This window comes from Miniopterus schreibersii (assembly GCF_964146895.1).
Source record: "Miniopterus schreibersii genome assembly, chromosome: 7".
In the NCBI taxonomy this organism is placed as follows: Eukaryota; Metazoa; Chordata; class Mammalia; order Chiroptera; family Miniopteridae; genus Miniopterus; species Miniopterus schreibersii.
The window spans coordinates 23575528-23598351 of record NC_138108.1 but is presented as its reverse complement, the minus strand read 5'-3'; the positions used below and the strand labels follow the sequence as shown (position 1 = coordinate 23598351).

Genomic DNA, 22824 nt, shown 5'->3' with positions numbered 1-22824 from the left:
CTATGAAACTTCCTGTGAAGAATTCTTTCATGCATAAAGAGCCATTCTAGTGTCCCTTCAATTTTGTAAGTTTAGCATGAAGGCACTGGGGTATGTCAGCATTATTTTTTAATGTTCGCGGTTCATTACAAATCTATGTTTAATGTACATTTTTCTATTAAAGAATAAATCATGGTAACGGAAAGTTATTAGATGTTTTAGTAAAAGGAAGGGACTCCTGGCTGGCCATTAACTTCATTAGCAACTCATTTATTAAAACCATACATTTTAAAATGAGTTTGTAATTAGTTGGGTTTTTCTTCCCCAAAATAATGAAGGTTATCAGGAACTTGATGCCAAGACTATCAGATGACTTCTTGTTCAATCTGTTGGCAATCCAGAGACCTCCAACCAATATTTCACATGTGAGTGTTAGGTCTTGGCCATTCTACCCCCCATTTTCAGTAGAGCACTGGAGCTAGAAAGGATGGGAGTGATCCTTTAATCCCATCCTCTCATTTTATAGCTCAGGAACCCAACTTCCCCCAAGTTAAGAAGCTGAGACGATGACCCACACTCCTGGGGTAACCCCCTTTAGTTTGCAAAAGCCTGACCCAAATCCGTGTATTTTTATGCATGCATTGGAGAGTTATTGCTAAAGCCATGGGCTTCCTAATTCCTAAATGATGTTTAGTTGAAAAGTTGTGCTGTGTGTTCCTCACCCCAAGTCAAGTCCTCTTCCATCACCATTCATCCCCTTTACCGTCTTTCATCTCCCTCACCCACTCTCCCTCCAGTAATCACCATCTGTTTTCTGTCTGTGAGTTGCTTTTTTCTTAATCTCTTCACCTTTGTCACCCAGCCCCCCAGCTCCCCTCCCCTCTGACAGCTGTCAGTCTGTTTTCTGTGTCTATGGATCTATTTCTATTTTGTTAGTTTATTTTATTCATTAGGTTCCACATATAAGTGAAATTATATGGTACGTGTCTTTCTCTGTCTGGCTCATTTCACTTAGCATTATATTCTCCAGGTCTGTCTATGCTGTCTCAAAATAAATGGTGATGGAAGGAGACTTGACTTGGGGTGATGAACACACAATACAGCATACAGATGATGTATTATAGAATTATACACCTGAAACCTATATAATTTTACTAACTAATGTCTTCCATATAAATTGAAGGAAGGAAGGAAGAAAGGAGGGAGAGAGGGAGGGAGGGAGGAAGGAAGGAAGGCTGGCTGGCTGGCTGGCTGGCTGGCTAGGAGAAAAGTAATCATAACAAAATCGTATAATGATATTCTGTACTTGAGTAGGTTCAAAGTGTAAGCCTAAAAGAAATCCCTAGTGGGGATTTCTAGTGGTGAGCATTTATCAAGCTTTCTGTTAATAAAACTGGCTCAAGCAAGCCTGCCCTGAGTGCCCAGCTGGGCAGCAGGCTGTGAACATGGGCAGCTCGTGGTTTATCTTTTTATAACACCTTGACATTCAAGATCACCTCTTTCTAAAAGTTTCAAACTGAATCGTTTTCTGGTAGGGAAGAGCTAGCTCTAAAATATATACAGGCGGTCCAGGGGTGTTAGTGTGACTTCCCACATGAAAACAGCCACCCGGAGCACCATCGTCTCAGGCTGTAAATATAGCGCTGTCGAGTGGGACAACGCTGCACGTCAGCATATAGCTCAGATGTTCGGAGGTTTGATTTAAACTTAGTACAGAGTGACTTCTTTAAGCCTTGGAGTCGTTTTTTCCTGGATTTCAGAATTTTTAATAACAGTTCAAACGAGATCTTTACATAATGCAATCAAGATTTATCCTGTGTCCAAGTACAAAATCGAACAAGGAGTAGTTCAAGATTGATTCTTACCAAAAGTAATGCCAAGAATCACTTTTATTTCTAAGGCCCCATCTGAATGTTTAAAGCATTTGATGACCTTAGGGTCCAATTTTCCCAAATGTTCCTCCTGCTCCATTTTTCTTAAGGCTCAGATTGCCCAAATGTCTATCACCTTGTAGGCCAGGATGAGGATTCAGATTCCCGTGGTCTCTTTCTCCCACTGGACACAATCCCCATTGAATAGGAAAAGAGCAGGACTGTGGGCCACCAGGTCAACTTTGGGGCAGGGCATTCCTCGTCTTCAGCACCTCTCGCTGGCCCCAGCGGCCTTCCTTTATGGTCTCTCACCTGGCCAGGCATCGTGGGAAATCAGCTCTTCTGTTACCTGTCACGTGTCTCAAACAGAAGGCTCCGTGCTGGTTTGCTGCCGTCCACAAACCAGCCTTCACTGTCTGTCCGCATCACGGAACAGGAGCAGCCCCTCCTTCTGCCCTGCAGGGAGATTGCGTGTTTGGGCGTGGGCCCGCACAGGGCTGCGGTCTCATTCCCCAGGTGAACAGAACCCCCTGCGAGAGGAAGGGTCCTGTTATTTCAGAATGTGGTCTGCTTGTCCCTCATGTGTGCCTCTAGTAAACAAAACAAAACCAAAAAACCATCAGACTCTTTCACAGCATGTTTATGGTGTAAGGTTCCCTACAGAATTCCAAGAAGGTTTTTGTATGCTGGTGCCCCTCGCTTCAAGATGACCCCCTGCTTCTCTAAGGCCTGGACTGGACCAGAGGGTTAGGAAAGATCAACAAGAAGAAAGCAGCTCACCAGAACTTTAATCGTAAAGCCAAATATGTGTGTTCCAGGATTGCAACAGTGCCAGCCCTCAAATGGAAACAATATAATGTAGCTGAGAGCCAGGGCATTAGCATTGGATGTGTCTGGATTCAAATCTCGGCCTCCTCACTTACTAGGTGTGTGACCCTGGACAAGTTAACCACTATGTGTTTTGAGTCCTAACTTGCAAAACATAATTCCACTATACAAGAGTGTGGTGAGCGGTAAGTGAGATACATAAAGAGATTAGCCTAGCATCTGGCACAGAGTAAACCCTCAAATCATTTATTTATCTATGAAGTAAATATTTTTAAGCATCTAACATGTGCCAGGAATCTTTCTAGAGGAAGTAAACAGGTCAACAGTTTTTGCCCTTGTGGAGTTTACATCTTTTGGGGGGATGGGGAGAAGAGATGTATGATAAACTAGAGTCAACTAAGTTACCAAAATAATTATAGATTATAGTAAATGTTGTGAACGCAGCAAGTAAGAGAGAGACTAAGGCAGGGGTTGGGGGTTGTGTGCAGCAACTTCAGGTGAGGCCACAGTGTGACATGAGTGAATGAAGAGAGACATCCAAGCTGAGGCCCAAGTGCCGCAGTTCAGGTCCCCTCACACCAGGCCATGGTGGTCTGGACAGCCAGTGTTTTATTTAAACCTTAGTTAAGGACTGTAGCTGAAGCTCCTGTAGAAGTATAATCATAGATTTATTTTTTTTTAGTATTTTTTAAATTAAAGATAGAATACGTTATTAATATATACAGCTGACATTAAGTACTGTTGTTATATAAGCATGCATTTAGAAAGTTTATATTTTAAAGCACATAAGCGTATTTGTCGTCGTCACGCCTTAATTATTAGTCCAGCATCTAAGTACTTGGCGTTAACTCTTGTTTCTAGTTGTGCATTACTGTTGAGTCTCAGCCGCAGCTTCCAGCAGCGCTGGGCCTGAACTGTCCAGGTAACACGAGGGGAAGCCTCAGGTTGCATTTGCGATGGCTTGGACCCCTGCCTCCTTTCCCTGTGCATGAGAAAGCAGAAAGAGACAGACAGGACGTAGTGACATGAGGGCACAAGCAATATAAAACCCCTCAGGTGTTTTCCTGCCACCTGGGTGCAGTCCAGAGCCCCTTCCCTTCTCTTTCTTTCTCTTTCTCAACCTGCTTTTGCTGCAGCCTTACAGCGAAACACCAAACTGCTCACCTCTGAACAGCTGATCCCTTCCTAACGTCCCGCCCCTTCCTCCTTACCGTGGTTTCAGTCACAAACAGACTATACTAAATGGAATGCACTCCCTGCAAAGAACAGAAGGCCTTCCAAAATTTTTTTTGAGCAAAGATTTAAATGGTTCTATCCAAATGCAATGAGAATTAAGCCTGTTTTGCAGGGAAGTAAATCAGCGAAACAAATCAAGTGAACATGCCTCCCTTCTGTCATCGGCAGCTTTAACTCATTGACTTTATTATCTATTACCTTTAATGTAAATAAACTTACAGAGCCATTAATGACATGAGACCTTGTAAAGACCATATCAAAAAACTAAAAGGTTTATTTCCAACCGTAAAGTCGCCAGCGTAATGCTCTGTGAGCTAAATAAGTTTAATAGGACTTGAATGAAATAATAAAGTCTATCTGTATTCGATAAAGATGTTAGGAAAAGGCAGAGCTGGTTGACATCATTTCTCCTGAATAATCCTATCTATTTTGGTCTCTGTCCCAGAGTTATTGGTTCCTCTGCATGTGTGAGTTACCCTGTCACGTAGCGAGAGAAGGTGAGCAGGCAGTCAAGGTGGACAGTAGTCATCCTGTGGGAAGAGCTTCCTTAGGGCTACACGGGAGGCTTGTTCTGTAACATCTCAAGAGAGCTAACGTGACTTACTGCCCTCTATCTCCTCACCTCTCACCCGACTCAGCCTGTGTATTATGGCTTACAGCCCATCCCGCCAAAGTACTTGCTCCCACTAAGTTTCCCTTTGGCTCCATGCATTGAATACAGCTGACATTTTTAAATAAGAGAGGTGCACAGAGGTGGGAGTTTTCTTTTTAAATAAGATTGGTGCACAGAGGTGGGAGTTTAGAACTGGCTGTGTGGTTACATGGTCGTCAAGGACCTACACTCAACATTTTTTTGCTCCCCTGAAATGTAGGCTTTCGTAGGCAGAGCGCCTCGTGATTCAGAGTGGCTGCTGGAACTCTTGCAGACACATCAGCTTTCCCAGGCAGGAGGTAGGCAGCAAGGGGGATGAAGGAAAGCTACATTTTCTAGATGAATCAGCCTTCTTTAAGAAGCTGCCCTGGCAGACATCTTTCAGTTTTTACTTCAGATGTTCCTTTTAGCAACATTCCACACTGTTGACCACTCTGTCCTTAACCGCTCCGTTTTTCCCCTTTGGTTTTCATGACATGACGCTGTCTTCGTTTCCCCTCCATCTTTATTGTTTCTCAGTTTCCTCTGAGGGCCATGCTTCTCTACCCGGCTGTTAGCTGCTGAAGCTTGTCAAGGCTTGGTTGGCGCCAAGTCCTTCCTCATAGAAAGCTGTGCCCTCTTCGCAGGTCACTCCACCCATGCCCTGACTGTAACTATGTCAGCTGGCTCACAAACCCGACTTCCCAGTCAGGGCTACTCTCTGAACTCCAGACTCTTGCTTGATATTTTCGTCTTGACATTTCAAAGCGCTTCAACATTCTCAAAACGAACTTACGACGTCAGTTCCCAGTCAGCTTTCGTTCAGCATTCCTGATCTTACTGTACCGTCTGTCCAACTGTGCAGGTCAGAAGTGTGGGCACCAATCATGACATCTTCCCCTTTCCCCCCCATTTCCAGTTCGTCACCGAGTCCTATCGATGTTCACTTCCAGGGATTCCTAGAATCCACCCATTTCTCACTGTCTGCCTTCTACCTTCCCAGCAGAACCACCCCCTCTTACCTGCTGTGCTGGCGTAGCCCACTCATTAATCTCCTAGCATTTGCTCTTTCCCCCTCTCAATCATTCTCTGTCCTGTCATCTTTTCATAACAAAAACGAGCTCATTAGATAAAACCCAGAAGTCTTACCCTGGCCCGTGCCCCGCCCAGTCTGGGTGCCGTGTTCTGCTCGACCCCGTTTGTGGCTCGCTCTCGCGCCCTGCTCCAGCCACGTGTCCTTGCCGTCCCTCACACCTCCGCGTGTATCGGTCAGGCTCTGCTAGGAGACAGGCCACACTGGTTATTCGAGTGGGAGGAATGTAATAGGAAGAGCTGTTAACTAAAACAGCAGGAGGTAGTTAACTGCTAAAGGGGGAAGTGAAGACTCTAAGAGGCCTAGACTTGGCAGAAGAGACGTTTCTGTCTCCAGGAAGATTAGATGAAAAAGGAATTAGGACTGGGAGAGCCCCCCAACCCAAGACTGAGATTCTGACCTCATCCAAGAAGGTACGTGGCTATCAAAGAAACATGCAGCCTTGTGATGGGGGGGAAATTGTCACAGGGCATGGACTGAGCTGTTCTGTGGAAGACACCCACCATCGCCCGAGGGTGCAGAGAGCCTGGCACTGCTCAAAGCCACGGCCCGTGGCGGGGAAGCAGGGGACAGGGCATGAGAGCGCGGCTGGAGCGCCTCTTCGTGGGAGCCGATTCCCGGGATGGATACTGGTAGTGATGAAGGACGGGGCCTGGAAGTGTCTTCCTGTCTTTATAGCCTTGTAAGATCACGGTATCGCCCTCTCCTGACAAGGCTAACATTCTGCCAGCTGAGGAAAGAGAACTGTTTGCGGGGTCCGGCTCCAGTATCACAAAGTAGGACAAAGGGGTGCATTTGGGCCGAGAGACGATGACTTGGTGACTCGTACACAGTGCTTCCCGCCTGGCTGCTGTCTCCGCCTGGGTGCGCTTTCCCTCCCTTCACCTGCTTAGTTCATGGGATACCGAGTGAGCTTCGGTGCTTTTTCCTTGGAGTAATCCTTCGTGCCAGCCCTAGGTCAAAGATGCTATGCTCCGAAATTCTAGATTTCAGAATACTATGTACTTTCATAACATTCATCACAGCTGTAATTCTACATTTGTTTTTGTGATGGTTTGATTTATATGTCTTCCTATTAGACTGCAAGTTCTAGAAAGATAGAGACCACATCTGTCTTCAGTCACCATTGTATTTCTGGTGCCTAGAACTGGACATAATAGACACCCAAACAAGCCATTTTTATGGCCTCTATTGAATTAGTAGTGATAGAATATGTAGCGAAGTTAGGTTAATTACTTTTTTTAAGTTGCTCTACTGCTTTTTAAAGGTAATTATGGATTTTGCATTTCTTGTTTTAAAGAAAATTATACTAATTGAAGAAATTTGAAAAACTCTCTTTAAAATCATGATTTTAATGACTGCATTGTATTTTTATGAATTTGCTATATTTCTTTTAATTATTCCCAAACTACTAGATTGTTTTCACTTGTTTGCTGTTAGAAATAATGCTGTGCTGAACATTTCTTATAGATAAATCTTTATGAACAACTATGATTATTTCCTTGGCATATTTTTCTAGAAGTGGAGTTATTGCATTCAAAGGGTGTGAATATTTTTGAAGGTCTTAATATGTTGCTGTCTAGATAGACTGTATTAATTTCATTGTTTTTATTTGTAAAATTGATTCATGGTAAGATGGAACATTTTTAAGATATTTAATTTCCATTTGCATTTCTTCTTTTGTGAATATTTAAGAATTCTAAGATCAATGATCAAAGAACTACCAAAATATTATTATCAGTTATCATAAAACATTCATATTCACTTACGTACTTTTAAGTGAATGGTAACATGCTTTAGGTAACAGACATTAGAAATTTTAGACAGTTTTATAACAACAAATTATACTTTTTCAATTTTTTTAGGTAAAACTACAATACTATGTTAATCATTACCAGGTGATGTGCTTTACTGAAATTATGTGTATAGGAGACTATGAAACCATCTTAACTCAGTGGGTTAAAATAATTATTTTAGAACTACTCTATATTCAAAACATTTCTTAAAGTTAGATTCAAATTCTATGTATACTTATTTCAATCTACTTATAAGTACATAAAGCTTTCACTAGAAAGTAAAAACTAAAGAGGAAAAAAGTGTTTACAGAAACTTCGAAATCTGAGCACATAAACGGCTATACATACATTAAGAAAATCTTTGAATCCAAGTTCATATATTTCTCCCAAGAGGAACATTTGTTTCCTTTGGTGCTGTTAACAAAAAACGACCACCACAGTTTATGTTTTGCTGTGTAAAATAAATCAAGTTAAGAACAAGTTGATACCAAGATTTAGTAACTGGAAAATTGAAAGTCTTCAGTATTGAAGATTTAATTGTGAGAACAATTGCATGCATTGCAGCTGAGTGTAAATGGGTACCAACTGACTGGGAACTAATTCAGCCATGCATGTGAATAACTTTTTTAAGAAAAAGAAAGGCATGAATTTATATCTTCTTCATCACAAACTCCATTGAATTTTTGAATGTAGAAATCTACAATAATGAAGAAAAAGGAAAGGAGGCCCTGAGTTGGCAGGAGAGTGCAAGTAGGTGGGAGAGGATTCACAGATGAAGAGGAATATAGGGAGCTACAGCATAGAATAACAGGGAGCTTTGGCAGGCAGGAGGATGACTGCCCAGCAGAAAACGGAGATACTCTAGATTTAGAGTCAGCAGATAGGATGGAGGGCAAGCTTAAGAAGAGAGGTATAAAACGGCAATTAAGTGAAGGTATTTTAAGGAAAAATCTACTATCTCCATACTATCTCTTCTACTCCAGCTTATTCTATAAGATGCCTAATATTTACCTTCAAGGAAAAAAAAAGGGGGGGGGGAGCAGAGTGTGATCTAGTATTTTAGTGATTTATCAGAATGAAATCAAACTACCTGGAGGAAAATAGCAAAACCCAACATGTCTCAATGTGTCATCCAGTTTTAAAAATTACTATACATGTCCCTGGTCAGTGTGGCATAGTTGGTTGGAGTGTCGTCCCAGGCACCAAAAGGTGGTGGGTTTGATTCCCAATCAGGGCCCATACCCAGGTTGTGGGTTCAATCCCCAGTCCGGGTGCATGCGGAGGCAACTGATCGATGTTTCTCTCACATCAGTGTTTGTTTCACTCCCTTCTCTCTCTAAAAATCAATAATTTTTTTTAATTACTATACCTGGGAAGAAGCAAGAAAATGTGACCTATAATGAAGAGAAAAATTAGTCATTAGAAGTAGACCCATGTATAACCCAGCTATTTAAGTCAGTAGACAAGGATTATAAATATGCTAAAAAAAATTTTTTTATACTAGCATTCCTAACCAGTCCAGTAAGCAAGATTGAAAAGAAGGAAGTCAAACTTCATTTTAGATGTCATTATTTCCTTCTAGAAAATTTTAAGACAGCTACAAAAAGAGAAATACTAATAACTACATTTAAAAAGTAAAATGAAATGGTTGAATTAAATTGGGTAATATATTTTGTCTAACTTAACGTACCCAAAATATTATCATTTTGACATGTGATCAATTTTTTCTAATTATCAAAGATATTTTTTTACTGAGTCTTCAAATTTTAGTGTGTATTTTACATTTAACAGCACATCCCAATTCAGATAAACTACATTTCATGTGTTCAACAGTCGCATGGGCTAGTGGCTACCTTATTAGTCAGTCCAGTGAATCAACTCTGAGTCAGCTACAGTCTATTGAAGTATACAAGTGGATTCCAGAAAGGCGGAGGATTGGTGCTACTTCTGGCCTGTAATGTTAGAGAAAAATCGCAATATCCAAGAGAGAACTCTCATTATTCTCAGTGCTGGAAATATCAGAATTTGAGGTCAAGATGAACCTAATTCTGCAATAGCTGACTAACTCCAGAGTTTTACTATATTTGGAAAAAGATATGTACATTCAAGTAGTCTCTGAGAACTTCAGATCATCCCAGTGTTCAGTGATCCCACCAATAATGAGATAGCTTTTTAGGATCCTCCTCCAAAAAAAAATACTGCTACGCAAATTTCTCAGTAAATATATGTTGGATGAATGATGGAATGAACCAATGCCCACACATCAGTTCTCTGATACACAAACAAAATACTTTCAACTCTAGGTTAATGAGCCTACACTCATTTGCACGCTTGTCTTTAGTTTAAAATTCTTTTGCATTCAACAAAATAATTTTTTTCCTTAGGTCATTATTTTCATCAGGCTATAATATAAAGCCCCTTATTTTTAAGGATAAGACTAGTTTACTACACTATTCACAATGAGATATATATTAGATTCTCAATTTATAATATTTCATCAAGGCTGAATCTTAACTGTGATTTAGAGAGGGAGTTGGAACCAGCCTGTACTTAATCAATGTTTTAACAAAACATTTACAGACGCATCAAAAAATTAGTTTTTCATCTTTCACAGTAGCTTTTCTCCAGGTAGGTGGTACCGGCCATCTCCACCCCAACAGAATCCCCTAGTAGGTAGAATCCTGGGCCCTCTGCTGAATCAGAACCTCTAGGATTCTCATGCACACTAAAGTTTGACAGTCACTGACCAGAGTGAACTTCCACTTTAGTATAACTAAAGCCTCCTAATAATCTTTCTGGGTGAGGAAACTAAGGCTCAGAGATGTTAAGTGGCTTGCCCACCCTGCAGTAATTACCAGAGCCAAAACACCCACTAGGTCTTCTGACTCCAAGTACAAGTTTCTTTTTATTTCTAGTATATTCTCTAATCTTCTGGGGATTCTATTAAATGTTTTATTACTGGAGGAAATGCTGTTTTCAGTACTTAATTACTGTGTTTACCTCCTTGGTTGATCATTTCCTTGTGTACTATAATTTCCCTTTAAGTAAATTTCAAAGAGTACTCACTATTCAGCCCATAAAATGTATATATAGGTTATGAATGATGGATGCAGTTTTACACTTCTCATAAATGAGCTAATGTCTAAAATCAAATTAACTAGGACCCAGATCATATTCTTTTGCACTTTCCAAGTTCATTCTCTGTAATACTTGCGACCATGTCAGGAAAACTGGTTTTTGTTTCTTTTTTTTCCTTCTGTGAAATCATTTTAAGTGATTGAACTTTAATTCAATCACAGTTCTACAGATAGCTATTGAGCCAGACACAAGTACTGGTGCTTCAGAAATGTATCATATTTTAATATTTGCCTTCAAAGAAGTCACAGCCTCTTCAGGGCAAAGGCAAGGAGCAGGCATGTACATATTGTGTTAAAACATAACTCACTAAGTTTTTACAGTGTACCGTGGGAGTAGAGAGAAGTGAGACAGGGTGACTATATGAAAAGGGGCTGGGCTTCATTGAGATGACATTGTGCTCTGTTTGAGTGTGAGCCACAGTCAGCCAGTAAAGGGAAGTTATTCCTACAGGGTCCTCAGGACATAGGGAAGATCAGAACATGGGTCTCCCACATCCAAACCTACACTCTTTCCACGACACCGAGCTTTCTCCCAAGAACCTGGCCTTCAGAAGCACACTGGCTTCCCTTTTTTCACACTCAGAGCTCTCTCTGGTTGTAAGTAAGATGTTAAGGGTGATACATTTCCTTTCCAGGCCACTAAGGTGCCATTTAATTCACTCCAGCAGTAACTAAATAGGAACCTACCTTTAAAAGATGCCGAAAGCAACGTGCTGCTAATTTATTGCAGCATCTATTAGAGCTCTAGAGAGAATCTGACTCCAAGATTTTAAATATAGTTGTGATATTATGATGATGTTTCCTGATTTAATCCCCCTGTAAATTAGATGAAATGATTATAGTACCTGTTGTCACTTCATTCTTACTCTATCTCCAATCACTCTTCTGCCTTCATTAATTCAGAATAAAATACCACAAGACATTAATGTAGCAGTTGGAGATAGGAGGGCCACATTTTTATAGCCTCAATATGAAATCATACTTAAAGACATCTAAGCCTTTACTGAATAGAAAAAAACCCAACACCTGATCATCTCATGTAAGCCTCCTAATAACTTTCTGGGTGAGGAAACTAAGGCTCAGAAATGGTAAGTGGCTTGCTCGCTGTCACCCTGCAAATAATTACCAGAGCCAAAACACCCACCCTGGTCTTCTGACTCCAAGTACAAGGTTCTTTCTATTTCTAGTATATTTTCTAATCTCCTGGGGATTCTATTAAAACAGTTTCTTGACTGCAATGAAAGGCGTTATTGCCAACATGGAAACGAAAACAAAAATCTTGGCGTTCCCCCATCACTTTATCTTCAATGTTTTTAGTTTATCACGTCACAGTCATTATTTGGTGTTTTCTTACAGAAGGCAACAGACCACTGCAACAGAAACTATCCTTAGATGGGAACCCCAAACCTATACATGGAACACCAGAGAGGTCAGATGGCCTACAGTGGTCAGCTGAGCAGCCTTGTAACCCCAGCAAGCCTAATGCAAAAACATCTCCTGTTAATTCCAATGCCCCTGCAGCTCATCTTGAAATAAAGCCAGATGAGCTGGCAAAGAAAAGAGGTAAAGTGATTTCTTTTGCACAAATGATTCAACATATTTTGCACACAGAGAAAAGTGCCAGGATGACAGAACTTTCCAAAAGATGCTGCTTAGTTGAAGAGAGATGCACCTGAAGTTGCGTTTCTTTCTATGACCCACATCCATTGAAAGGCAGATATGATTCCGCCCAGGTCAATCAAAGGCCTTAACTATGTACATGGAATTGCATCCCCTCCCTCTGCCTCTCTGTGACCATTCTTCTCTTTGTAGTCAGGGATAAATTTGTATCACAGACACTTTCTACCCTAATGTCTCATTAAGCAAATGTTAATGCTGGAGCTCTTTCAGAAACGAATGCTGAATGTCTGCCTGATATACAAGTTCTGAACTTGCCTGGAGCAAAGATGAGCCTGGGGGCGGAAGGTCTTCTGATACGATCTTTCTCTCGTGAAGTCAGTTCTGCGTTAGAACTTTCAGACAATATAACACCGAAAGAGGCTTTTGTTATTTGGCACACTATATTTTTATTATTTCTCAAGCTCTGATACACTTTACACATCACTGGTATTAAAAATGAAAGGGGCTAAATCACTTCCTTCCTGATTCTCAGAAGATTAAATAATGTTCTTCTCATTCAGCCTCAGTTATATCTGATTTCCTTGGCCTTGGTTTCATACACTTTCTCACTTTCCTTGAGGGAGATTTCTTTCTTCTAAGAAACACGCCCTGGTTGGGATAAATACAATTTGCCGATTTGTTTTGCACTATCTGTCAACCCCAGTGACAGTTTCAGGAAATCGCACAAGATTGGCACCCCCGGAGCCGGTTAAGTGCCGCTGCTATAATTACAGGCCTGGCTCAGGACCAAGGGGCCAGAGCCAGCGTACCTGGCACCCCGCTCGGCCGCTCTCTAGCTCGTTTGTACCTCTCCCGATCTCCAAGCCATTTCTTCCAGAAGCCCCCTGGCGTTTAACCTCGCAGAGCGGTGCTCACAGTGACAGATGCCACCCTGCGCAGCTGCCCTTTGATCAGAGCCTCCTTTCCGAGGAGACCCTGTGCCCAGAGCAGCCCGGCCAGAGAGCCCACGGGGGAACTCACAGCAGTCTCAGTCCAAGCCACCCACTCTGGGTTTTAAAAACCCAGGGTTATAAACATCTTCTTGACAGAACTTTTTTTTTTCCATTGGAAAACAAAAACAAATCTCTTTTTATTGGCAGGGGTTGGGGGGTGGTAAGTTAGTTGGATTTTGTTGTTATTGTTCACCTCCCAAAGATGAAGTGCTCAACTTAAATAAACACTTTTTTTCCCCTTGACATTAATTTTAGGCCCAAATATTGAGAAGTCGGTGAAAGATCTGCAGCGCTGCACCGTGTCTCTAACCAGATACCGCGTCATGATCAAGGAGGAGGTGGACAGCTCGGTGAAGAAAATCAAAGCTGCCTTTGCCGAACTGCACAACTGGTGAGTAGCTCACCCTGGAAATAGACATTTATGGCACTCGAGCTGCTTCTGTGGGTAAAAATCTCAAATGCAAAACGCTGTTTATTTAATGTCTGAACGTCACGGAACAACTCTTCAGCAGTGTTTTTTAAGCCCTGCAGACAGGTGTATGTCTTGGGAATAAAAGAGAAGACATGTTTGAATAAAAATAAACCTGATACACATAATTCATTGGTGTTTGAATTTGGCCCGAAAGCGTATGAACGGTGTAGAACACAGTGAAGAACAGGACCTCAACAAATGGTATTTTTGACAAATCTCCAGAAAGCCAATATCATGCCTAGCTACTAAGAAAAAGTATTCCCAGCTTTGTCATTATAAAAGAAAAACTCCCTTAATAAAACTCAGAAACATCCTATATAAGCTTAGCGATAGTCCCATTCTTGGGGGTCTTTAAGACTGGAATTAAGTGGTACGCTGGCGTGGTTTCGGTGGTGCCCTGCCCTACTCTGCAGCTGATTTTGATGGAAGACATTTCTTTGAGTCCTGTCAGTTGCTCGTGTCCACAGTTGGAAGGAAATGTCTATTGGTAAAGGTCAGTTTTTATCAATAGAAAAATGTTCTTATATCAAGCAGAACTCTTTCAGTTTCAAATAACAGGAACCCAAGTCACATTAGTTAAAGACAAAAGAGAATTGGCTGATACACAAGAAAACACCAGATTCCTTTAGGCAAATCTGGTTCTAAGCCCAAATTACGTTGTTTCTCTCTGTCTGCCTCCCTTCCTTTTTCCTTCACACCCTTCTTTTCTCCTTTCCTCTCTCAGTGTCTCTCACAGTCTCCTGGTTCTCCTATTCTTGGCTTCATTCTTAGACACGATCTCTCCATGTAGCAGCAAAGAGGGCCCGCTGGCAGCTCCAGGCTTACATAATCCTTAGCCCCTGTCATCTGAGGGAGAGGGCTTTGTGTCCAATAGTTCTAACAAAAGTCCAAGGGCTAATTCTCAGTGACTGGGTTGGGTCATGTATCTGTCCCTTAACCAAGTCACTGTGGCTAGAGCGACAGTCTTCCCACTAGCCAGGAGGAGACCATGTCTACCACAGAATTAGTGGTAGAGTGAGCCCCACATGAACCCCATGAGCTAAGAATTGAAGAGCTGTGGTTCCCAGGGGAAAATCAGGGTACTAAGAAGAAAAGTACAGGACAAAAACACATCCTCAGTGCCCAGGTTTACATAACATGTTCCTTGTATCTCATTGACCTGCCATGATTCTAGACTTTGGTCACATCTTCTGCATACTTTTTCTATTCCAAGTCCTTTTTTAGACACTGATGTGATTTTTAGCTAATTGTTGAGTTGTGTAAAACTAACAGTTACACTTAACACTGACCTAATCTAAAATTTTCAAATTTTAAACCATCTGCTACATATGATACAGGACTCCAAGGGTGTATAAGACACCCTTAAAAGAAATCCATGCCCTTCAGTTATCATTCAGTGAGGAATCACTTACCTTCTACCCAGTCTTGGCATCTGAACCATCAGGGGCCTCTCCTCTGATCAGATTATAACTTAACTAATTGTTCAAAGCAAACTCCAAGAATATGTTTGAAACTATTAGAGAAGGTAAAGATGCTCTACAAATGAAAGCATTACTCTTATTATTGTTGGCTTTTAAATTTTATAGCTATATGACTTTTCCAATCTGTCCTTAAGTTACCCTCATATACAGCACACTCAACTTCCAGGCCTGTTCTGTAGAGCCAGAGTCAGCAAACTTTATCTGTGAAGGGCCAGCTAGTAAATGTTTGTAAGCTTTATGGGCTGTAAGTTCTCTGCAACAACTCAGCTCTGCTGTGGTGGCGCAGAAGCAGCCAGAGGTGATGCAGAAAGGCTGTGGGCCAGTGTTGGCTCATGGGGGCGTAGCTGGCCAGCCTGGCTGGAGGCATCGGTTCGCTGCTCAGAGAAGACCTCTCTCTTATCCTTTTGTGTGGCATTTTAGAGTAAACTCTTCCTCTGAAGCTCCTAGTATACCTTCCGTCTGAGTGACTCACACACTAATTGACAAAGTGTAGCGATGACCTCAAATTACCCCTCTCCTCCAGCTGCTCTGCGTACTTCTATTTTATTTCCTTAGTAAAATGAACATCACATGGGTCACGGGACATCTTGAGATTTATAACAGATTCTTTGAGTGTTTCACTCCTCATGAGCTAAAAGCGTGGGGCCAGGAAATTCAGCACCCGGGGAAGTTGTATATGTTTTCTCTGCTTGTAATTCACATTGTGTTTTAAACTGATGGGAAGGCTCACTTCTGAGTGAGCTGTGCCAGGCGATGCTGCTATTTCAAAGTCACCTACCGGACAAACTGGCACTTTTGCTCCAAACTAGAGAGGGAAAAATGTAGATCAACCATTTTCTGTATGTTCTTGCTACAAAATGAGTAAATACCACACTTGTTTTCTGATCTAACCCTTAATAAATATCCCAAAACAATAACATAAATGTTAACTCAAAAAAATAAAAGCAAAGTAGTTTTGAATCAACCATTTTCATGCACTTCTGCCAAATGGAAAAACTTTGACTCTGTTCCAAACAAGCCTGCAGCCCAGCCAGCATAGTGATGTGCTCGAGTGAAGCCTCCCTCTCATTTTCTGAGGGATGAATTTGGGGGATTGTGGTGCCTTTGAAAAATAGCAGGTCACAGAACTGAAGAAGGCAGCTTAAATGTTCTTAAAAAAATTAAGCTTTTCTGTGGGTGGTGAAATCATGAACAGTGGAGAGAATTTTGAGTGCAGCACCGTTCATTGAATGCAGTCGAAACCTCAGGATTGCAGCGTAAGACACAGTGAGAATTGGAGGATACGGGACAGGGCCTGCGGAGGTTTCTAAAAAGTGCTGTTTCCGAGACGGATGGTAACGCCTCTGGTGCATGAGCGACATTGCACTCCCAGTTCTCTAACCAAAGCTTTCAGCAGGCTATGTGTCTAGTTTAGAAATAAATGGAAACTCTCAGGTGAGAAATTCTAAATATTTACTTTGTTACCAAAGTGCCAGCTCCAGGAGGTGAATCCTGCCTGGCCGAGTTCCCCCAAAATGGGACTGAAAGTCACGGGAATGGTGGTTTTGTGAGGCTGGGAGAAGGCCCTTGTTTGCATGTGCTCAATACCAAGTGACCACACAGCTGAGTAAAATGAACTAAACGCTTACCCCTCCCAGCCCGATTCTGAACAATACTTCATTCAGTACAGTCAGTGGAGAAATCCATTGAGTTGCTAAATTATAATATCAAAGTTGGCATTGAACCTGGACACAGTCACATTGGGCTAAATGACCATTGCACGGATCATTGTTACTTTCCCAGAAAGAACTGGGGATTTGAGAGGGGAACAAAGATGACACAGTGTTCTCACAATACGTCCTGACAGGAAATAAATTTTGCAACATGAGCATCTGTGTGAAAAGTCCCATCAGGAACTAACATGAAACAGCTGGCTTCTTTTCTATACGGTTGGCCCCCTACCACAACTGGAAAATATTCATTCTTTGGAATTATAGCTGCCAGATTTAATTGCTTTGTGTGCAAACTAGTCTAGCTTCTCACCACAAATCTGTGTGTGTATGTCCAAGTTGATGGTGAAGGCTTAAAGTGAGCAATAAAACATTGAATTCAAAAAAAAAAAAAACATTGAGGGAGGAGAGTACTGCTTGATAGTTCTGCCATATGCCGGGGAGGAAGTATTCCAGAAAGAGCTGTAAAGAATGTGAAGGTGCTGTTGGCGATTCGGCATCTAATTCAAAGCACCCCTAAAGAAAGTGGGAGATGGTAATGAGCTGGGGGAAAGAGTGGCTGGGCATGAGGTAACAGTTGCAGAGAATGGGGGCTGGAGGGACCGTATTTTTAGGCTGCTTTGGGTTCAGGTAGGAAAAGGTAATCAGTCAAAGCCTGCCTTCCGTATAAAGGGGCCAGAAATGTTTCTATACCTCATGTGTATTTTTGCCTAAAGCCATGCCAGGTCTGGCTCACGGAGCAGAGGGGAGTAGGTGAGGAGTCTCAGCTGCCCCGGCCCTAGGCCCCTGCCCGCTGCCCCCTCTCTCCATCTGGGACTTTCTCCCTCAGCGAAGACGGGGTGAGCTTCTGCCCCCGCAGGCCAGGGCTCCTCAGCAGGACGCCGCTCACTCCCGATGGGAACTTGTAATGGGTCCCCCTTCCCCTCCCCTTTTCTTTTTCACCATTAACCCTCATTTCTGTGTAACTGATAGCTTCGTCCTTTTGATGACCATGTGTCGTCCCTCCCAGAGTGACATATTTGCATGTTAACAAATGTTAACCAAATCTGTTGAGGCTCTCTCCACCAACCAAAAGAGTAACTGAAAGTGAGAATTACAGAAAAAGCTATTTTGAGATAAATCTTTATCTTCTTCCGGCCTCCCCCAAGTCCCACTATGAAGGGGGCCTCTCATCTGCTAGGGGAGCCCTGGGGGTCACCAGGTGGCCTTCTCTGGGCTGCGAGGCTGAGGACTCCCCAAGGGGACGTCGTGCGGGGGCTGCTGCATCCAGAACAAGCTGCACAACTGGCTGACCCTCATTCCCGGTGCGCTGCTCCTTGGTGGCCAAATAATGTCAAATCCTTGGAGCATACAGCCTGGAACTACTTCAGTTTGAGTCCAAATAACACCATTTTTCTCCGCAGGTTTATTACATAGCAGGATTCTTTCCTCATTGGTTATTTTCCCTCCACATTTACCAAACTTATAGCTGCTTCTTGGTGAACACCTGGCTTTCCATTCAATGCTTAAAGTCGTTTTTTCTGTACCCTTTAGGGTTTTTATTTTTTCTCTTTGTGACTAACTTAACAGTGACTGAAAGATGGTGCCTATAAATTAATATTTACTTCTCTCCATGCCAAAGTATATGTGTATGCACTATAATTAAAGACTCTTAGAGCTTTGTGGTCTTGTGGTCATCCTTTGCCCCAGAGATGCTGATGTCAGTGGTCTGAAGTGGACCCAGAAATAGGTGTGTGTTTTTGAAGAACTGCAGTGATTCTTTTGTGCACCTGTGGCCGAAACTCACTGGTTGAGAATCCTGCAAAAGGATCCAGTATGTCTGGGGCTAGGGCAGTGTTCTCAGTGGGATGAACTTTCCCCAGGAGACAGCATGTCTGGAAATATCTTTGTTTGTCACACTTGGCTTCTAGTAGACAGAGGGGAGGCATGCTGCTGAATATTCTGGAATGCACAGGACAGTCCTCCCCCACCCCTTCCAGACTACAAAAGATTATCTGTCCCAAGACATTAATAACGCTGGGAAGGCCTGAACGCGGGAAAGTGAGAGGACTGCACCCCTCCCTGCACTGTCACCTCTGCCCAGTCCTTTGCATGTTCTGCTGTAGCCAAAGGAGGAGATTCTTCCCTTTGCAGCACCCGAGTTTCTACCTGCCCCTCCTCCAGTTGCTCAGACAAGAGAGAGGAAATCTCCTCTCCAATTATTTACATACCCGAAGAACATAACCATTGTCTTTTCAGATCTGTGAAGTAGGAATTTTTTTTTCCATACTGCCTGAAATATAAACCTTCTAGCTACACATTTTAAAGGTCAAATTACATTTTTATCTTCTTAAGACCAGAAAAACAATTGCATTGAAGTGTAGAAAATTGAGGGCTTTGCTTTTTTGTCTAGTTTTCGTTATAGAACGCAACTCAGTCCTTAGGAGAAAATGGGAATGTTAAGGACTGACGCTTGTAGCTAATGACAGGCAGTCACTTTCATTAACCATCCTGTCTCTGCCTGAGTCTTTTTGTCATTTCGCAATAAAGCCACACAGCACAGTGGGGACCAGGATTGGGGTGAGGATCTGAAGCATGTAAAGATAAATACAGTAGGGAATTTTTCTGTCTAGGGGATTATTATTTTTCTTCGGCATCAGCGAGGCAGCAGTAATACTTAGGGTTCCTGGGCACACGTGGCATTTTTCCAACTACTCTAATGCCAGTGACAGTGACATCCTCAGGTGTGCCAGCCCTTGTGTTCCTTAAATTGAATGAAAACAGGTCTTTCTGCATATCTTATGCTTCAGTAGTGGTTGGACAAATACTTGTTAAGCATTTAATTACCCGGCCTTAATTAGGAGACTCATTGAATTGTGGCATCGTATATACTTCGATAGATAAACATAGGGAAAGTAAGCATTAGGTGAAACAGGCCCTAGAATCAGATCTTTGTCACAGAAAAGATGCTGCAACAAGCAAACTTGGAGAATGCCGACAGAAGCATGGGGAATGAGTCGAGACCCCACTTTGAACCCGTGTGGCTGAGAGGAAGCTTTCCCAGGGTCCCCACCGGCCCTGAGAGCACCCGAGTGCTGTGCTCCAGGAATAAAGTGATGCTTTTCTCTGCACCACTCAGCAAGGGACACTGGTAATGGGAATACAGCAGAAGAGCTGACGCTAGGAACCTTTTTAGCCACTTAGTATTGTTATGCAACAATTCCACAAAGCCTTCAGCTCCCTATTAAAACATCAGCAGTGTGTTAAACGGTTGCTAGATTTTGCCAGCTCCTTAGACCAAGTGTGTGTGAAGACAAAATCAGGAGTTTGCATTGTATTTATTATGGTGGGTTTTTTTAAAGAAATTTAATAAAAAGTCTCCGTGCCCTGCTCTGGAAATGAATACAATCTTCCCATTGATCAAAACCTGTGCAAACAAGACTTTCCTTCTCATCCGATGGTTTTCCTAAGCGCCCACCTGCTTGCGGCTTGTACCAAGCACAGCCCAGCGGAAATGAAACCAACCTGTCCTTTCTCCGCACGCCCACACTCGCGATATGCCAGCATATTAAAGGAGGGCACAGGATGGAAATGAACACACACCTGCAAAGGGTATCAGGAGACATTAATAGAAGGGGCTAATAAATATATTTATGCCTCAAGAGGGCCGGCCATATGTGTGGTTTTTTGTTGCTGCCCTAGCTGACAGATTGCCCAAAATAACTCCATTTCCTTACCCTGCACCGGTCCAATAAGCAGAAATAGGCTCTAGGATCCATTCTGAAGCTGTGGGAAGGGTAAACACCACGCATCGTGGAGAGACTCAAGGTTCCTGTGACTTTGTGACGAAGGCGAGTCCCTGTGGTGCAGTGTATTTCAAATCTCGCCTCGTTTGTGGATGTGTCATTCTAAATAGGTGCAGCTCGCTTTTGGAGGGGAAAGCTTCTTTTTTCCTATTTTCTTTCCCCTCCGAGGTTTTTCTCTGTGTTGGATGTTTCCCCAGGGCCACTGCAAGGACTCAGTGAATCAGTCAGCATGAAGGAAGAGCAGGTTGATAAGTACAAAAAATACAGAACTGGCCTTTTCCGTTTGGGTATAATCCCCAGGAAACCAGTATAAATAGCACCTTGTATTAAGAGCTTTTCTGAGCTGCATGTGATTACCTCCATACGTTATGTCAGGTGCACACTTAGCATGGGAAGTCGGCTTTCCATTCACTGCAGCCCTTTTTGCAGAATAATAGACCCACCGTAAGAGCCTGAGAACAAGAAGTTGATTCTAATTTCAGCTTGAAATCCGAAAAGATTTCTGAACCTTTTCAGCAGTTGAAGGCTACCAATCAAACCAGCTTTGTAACGTGCTCCTGAATAGGAATTGTTAGTTTCATCATAGAATAGAAATATAAAAAGGAATTAAGCACATTGTTCTAGCTTTACAATCCCAGATCATGTATTACTTGTGTCTTTTTAAAATTATAGTATAATCCATTTTCACTGGAAAATAAGACAAATTTGTTCTTATATATTAGTATAAATATAAAATACATTATAATTTTACAATTTCTGAATGGATCTTGCTGCTTATTTCTGTTTATTAGGTGGGTACAGAGTGAGACTAAGGCATCATTTTGGGCCATTTGTAGCTAAGACAGCAACAAATCAGATAAAAGACTATATAAAATACCTGAAGCTACTATAATACAATTCCTTATAAGTATGTTATATTATTTTTCCAGTGCCTGTAAACCTTTGGTTCTTAGTAGGCCATATTCTAGCAAGTCACATTTCCAAGGTTAGTAACCACTTAATTGGAGGCGTGGGGTATAGAGTTAGAAAGAATGGGGTTTAGATCCCATCTCCACATATCCTGACTCTGAACGTGGCTGAGCTTCTGAACTTCTACTCAGCTACAAAACAGGGTTGTTCCTGTCACTTTCTAGGGCTTTTGTGAAGAGTCAAGTACAAGATACGCATTTCTTAGATTATTCCAAGAAATCTCTAGTCTGCCTGTGACAGAAGTTCGGTCTAGGTTGGTTCTCTTCAGTTCCAGATAATCATTCAGTAAATTTCTTTCCCTCTCATCCACGACACTGGGGAGATATCTTCCTCCACCTCCCTTTATCCAGCATGCAGTGGGTCCCAGCTGGGAGATACAGATATGTTACCACGACTTTTTGCTGTTTACTGCTCCATGAAGAGAGAAGTAAGGCAAAGGGACCCCGGTTCTGAATGGCCACAGTTGCCACCAGATCAGCCCTCCTTCCCCTCCATGTCTTCCATGCCTTCTCCCTGCCTTCTCTTCCCCTTTCTTCATTCATCCATCCAGTAGATAGATGAATATGTGACAAGCTGGTGCTTCTCAAATTTTGGAATGCACGGGGGGGGGGGGGGGGGGGGCGGGGCGTGTGGGGCCTAGGAATCTGCATTCAGTAAGCACCATGAGTAATGGTCTGAGGACCACACCTGAAGAACAGGCTAAAATTACTGAGGGATAAAAGATGATCTCTCTCCTAGATAACACCCAAGGTCTAGTGGGAGCAGACAAATAGACTGTAATGTGTGTGGCAAAAACTGTAATGGAGCTGTGCCCGGGGGAGGGGCAAACCAGCACTGGCTGTTAACTCAGGTCCTGAGTGGTATCCTTGTGCCAAAAGACAGTTACCACCTACAGGCAGAGGTTCCTTCCTTTTCCATAGGTGTAGGTTTAGTTGTATGTGTTTTAAGAGGATGGTGGTAAATCACGTAAGTGTTGTAGCTATAGAAACTAAATACAGTTAACTGGCTTTCCTTGAATAGTGATTTCCATGGAAAGAAACAACACTAAGATAATTAGCAAGATAAGAAATTATATTATTAAGCAAAATCACATATAAAATTCTAAAGGGAGGTATATAAGAAATATAGATGTTTCTGTTGAACATGTGGTGTTATGGAATTTCTAGAATTTACAGGATTTTGCAACGCTGATGTCATTTTAAAAATTCCAAGAAGAAAAAGGAAT

The 22824-nt window shown here is 42.3% G+C and overlaps 1 protein-coding gene across 7 annotated transcripts in view; it reads left to right on the top strand.

Annotated features, from left to right (window-relative positions):
• Positions 1-22824, top strand: part of SPATS2L (spermatogenesis associated serine rich 2 like) — a 148966-nt gene that overhangs the window by 102734 nt on the left and 23408 nt on the right. For 4 of the 7 annotated variants that reach the window (XM_081143304.1, XM_081143305.1, XM_081143303.1 and 1 more), the window contains 2 exons: positions 11928-12134; positions 13439-13574. In XM_081143304.1, coding sequence (XP_080999430.1) covers positions 11928-12134; positions 13439-13574 — 343 coding nt within the window. The remainder of the gene's footprint in view (positions 1-11927; positions 12135-13438; positions 13575-22824) is intronic. The other 3 variants (XM_081143308.1, XM_081143309.1, XM_081143307.1) reach the window with 1 other exon arrangement.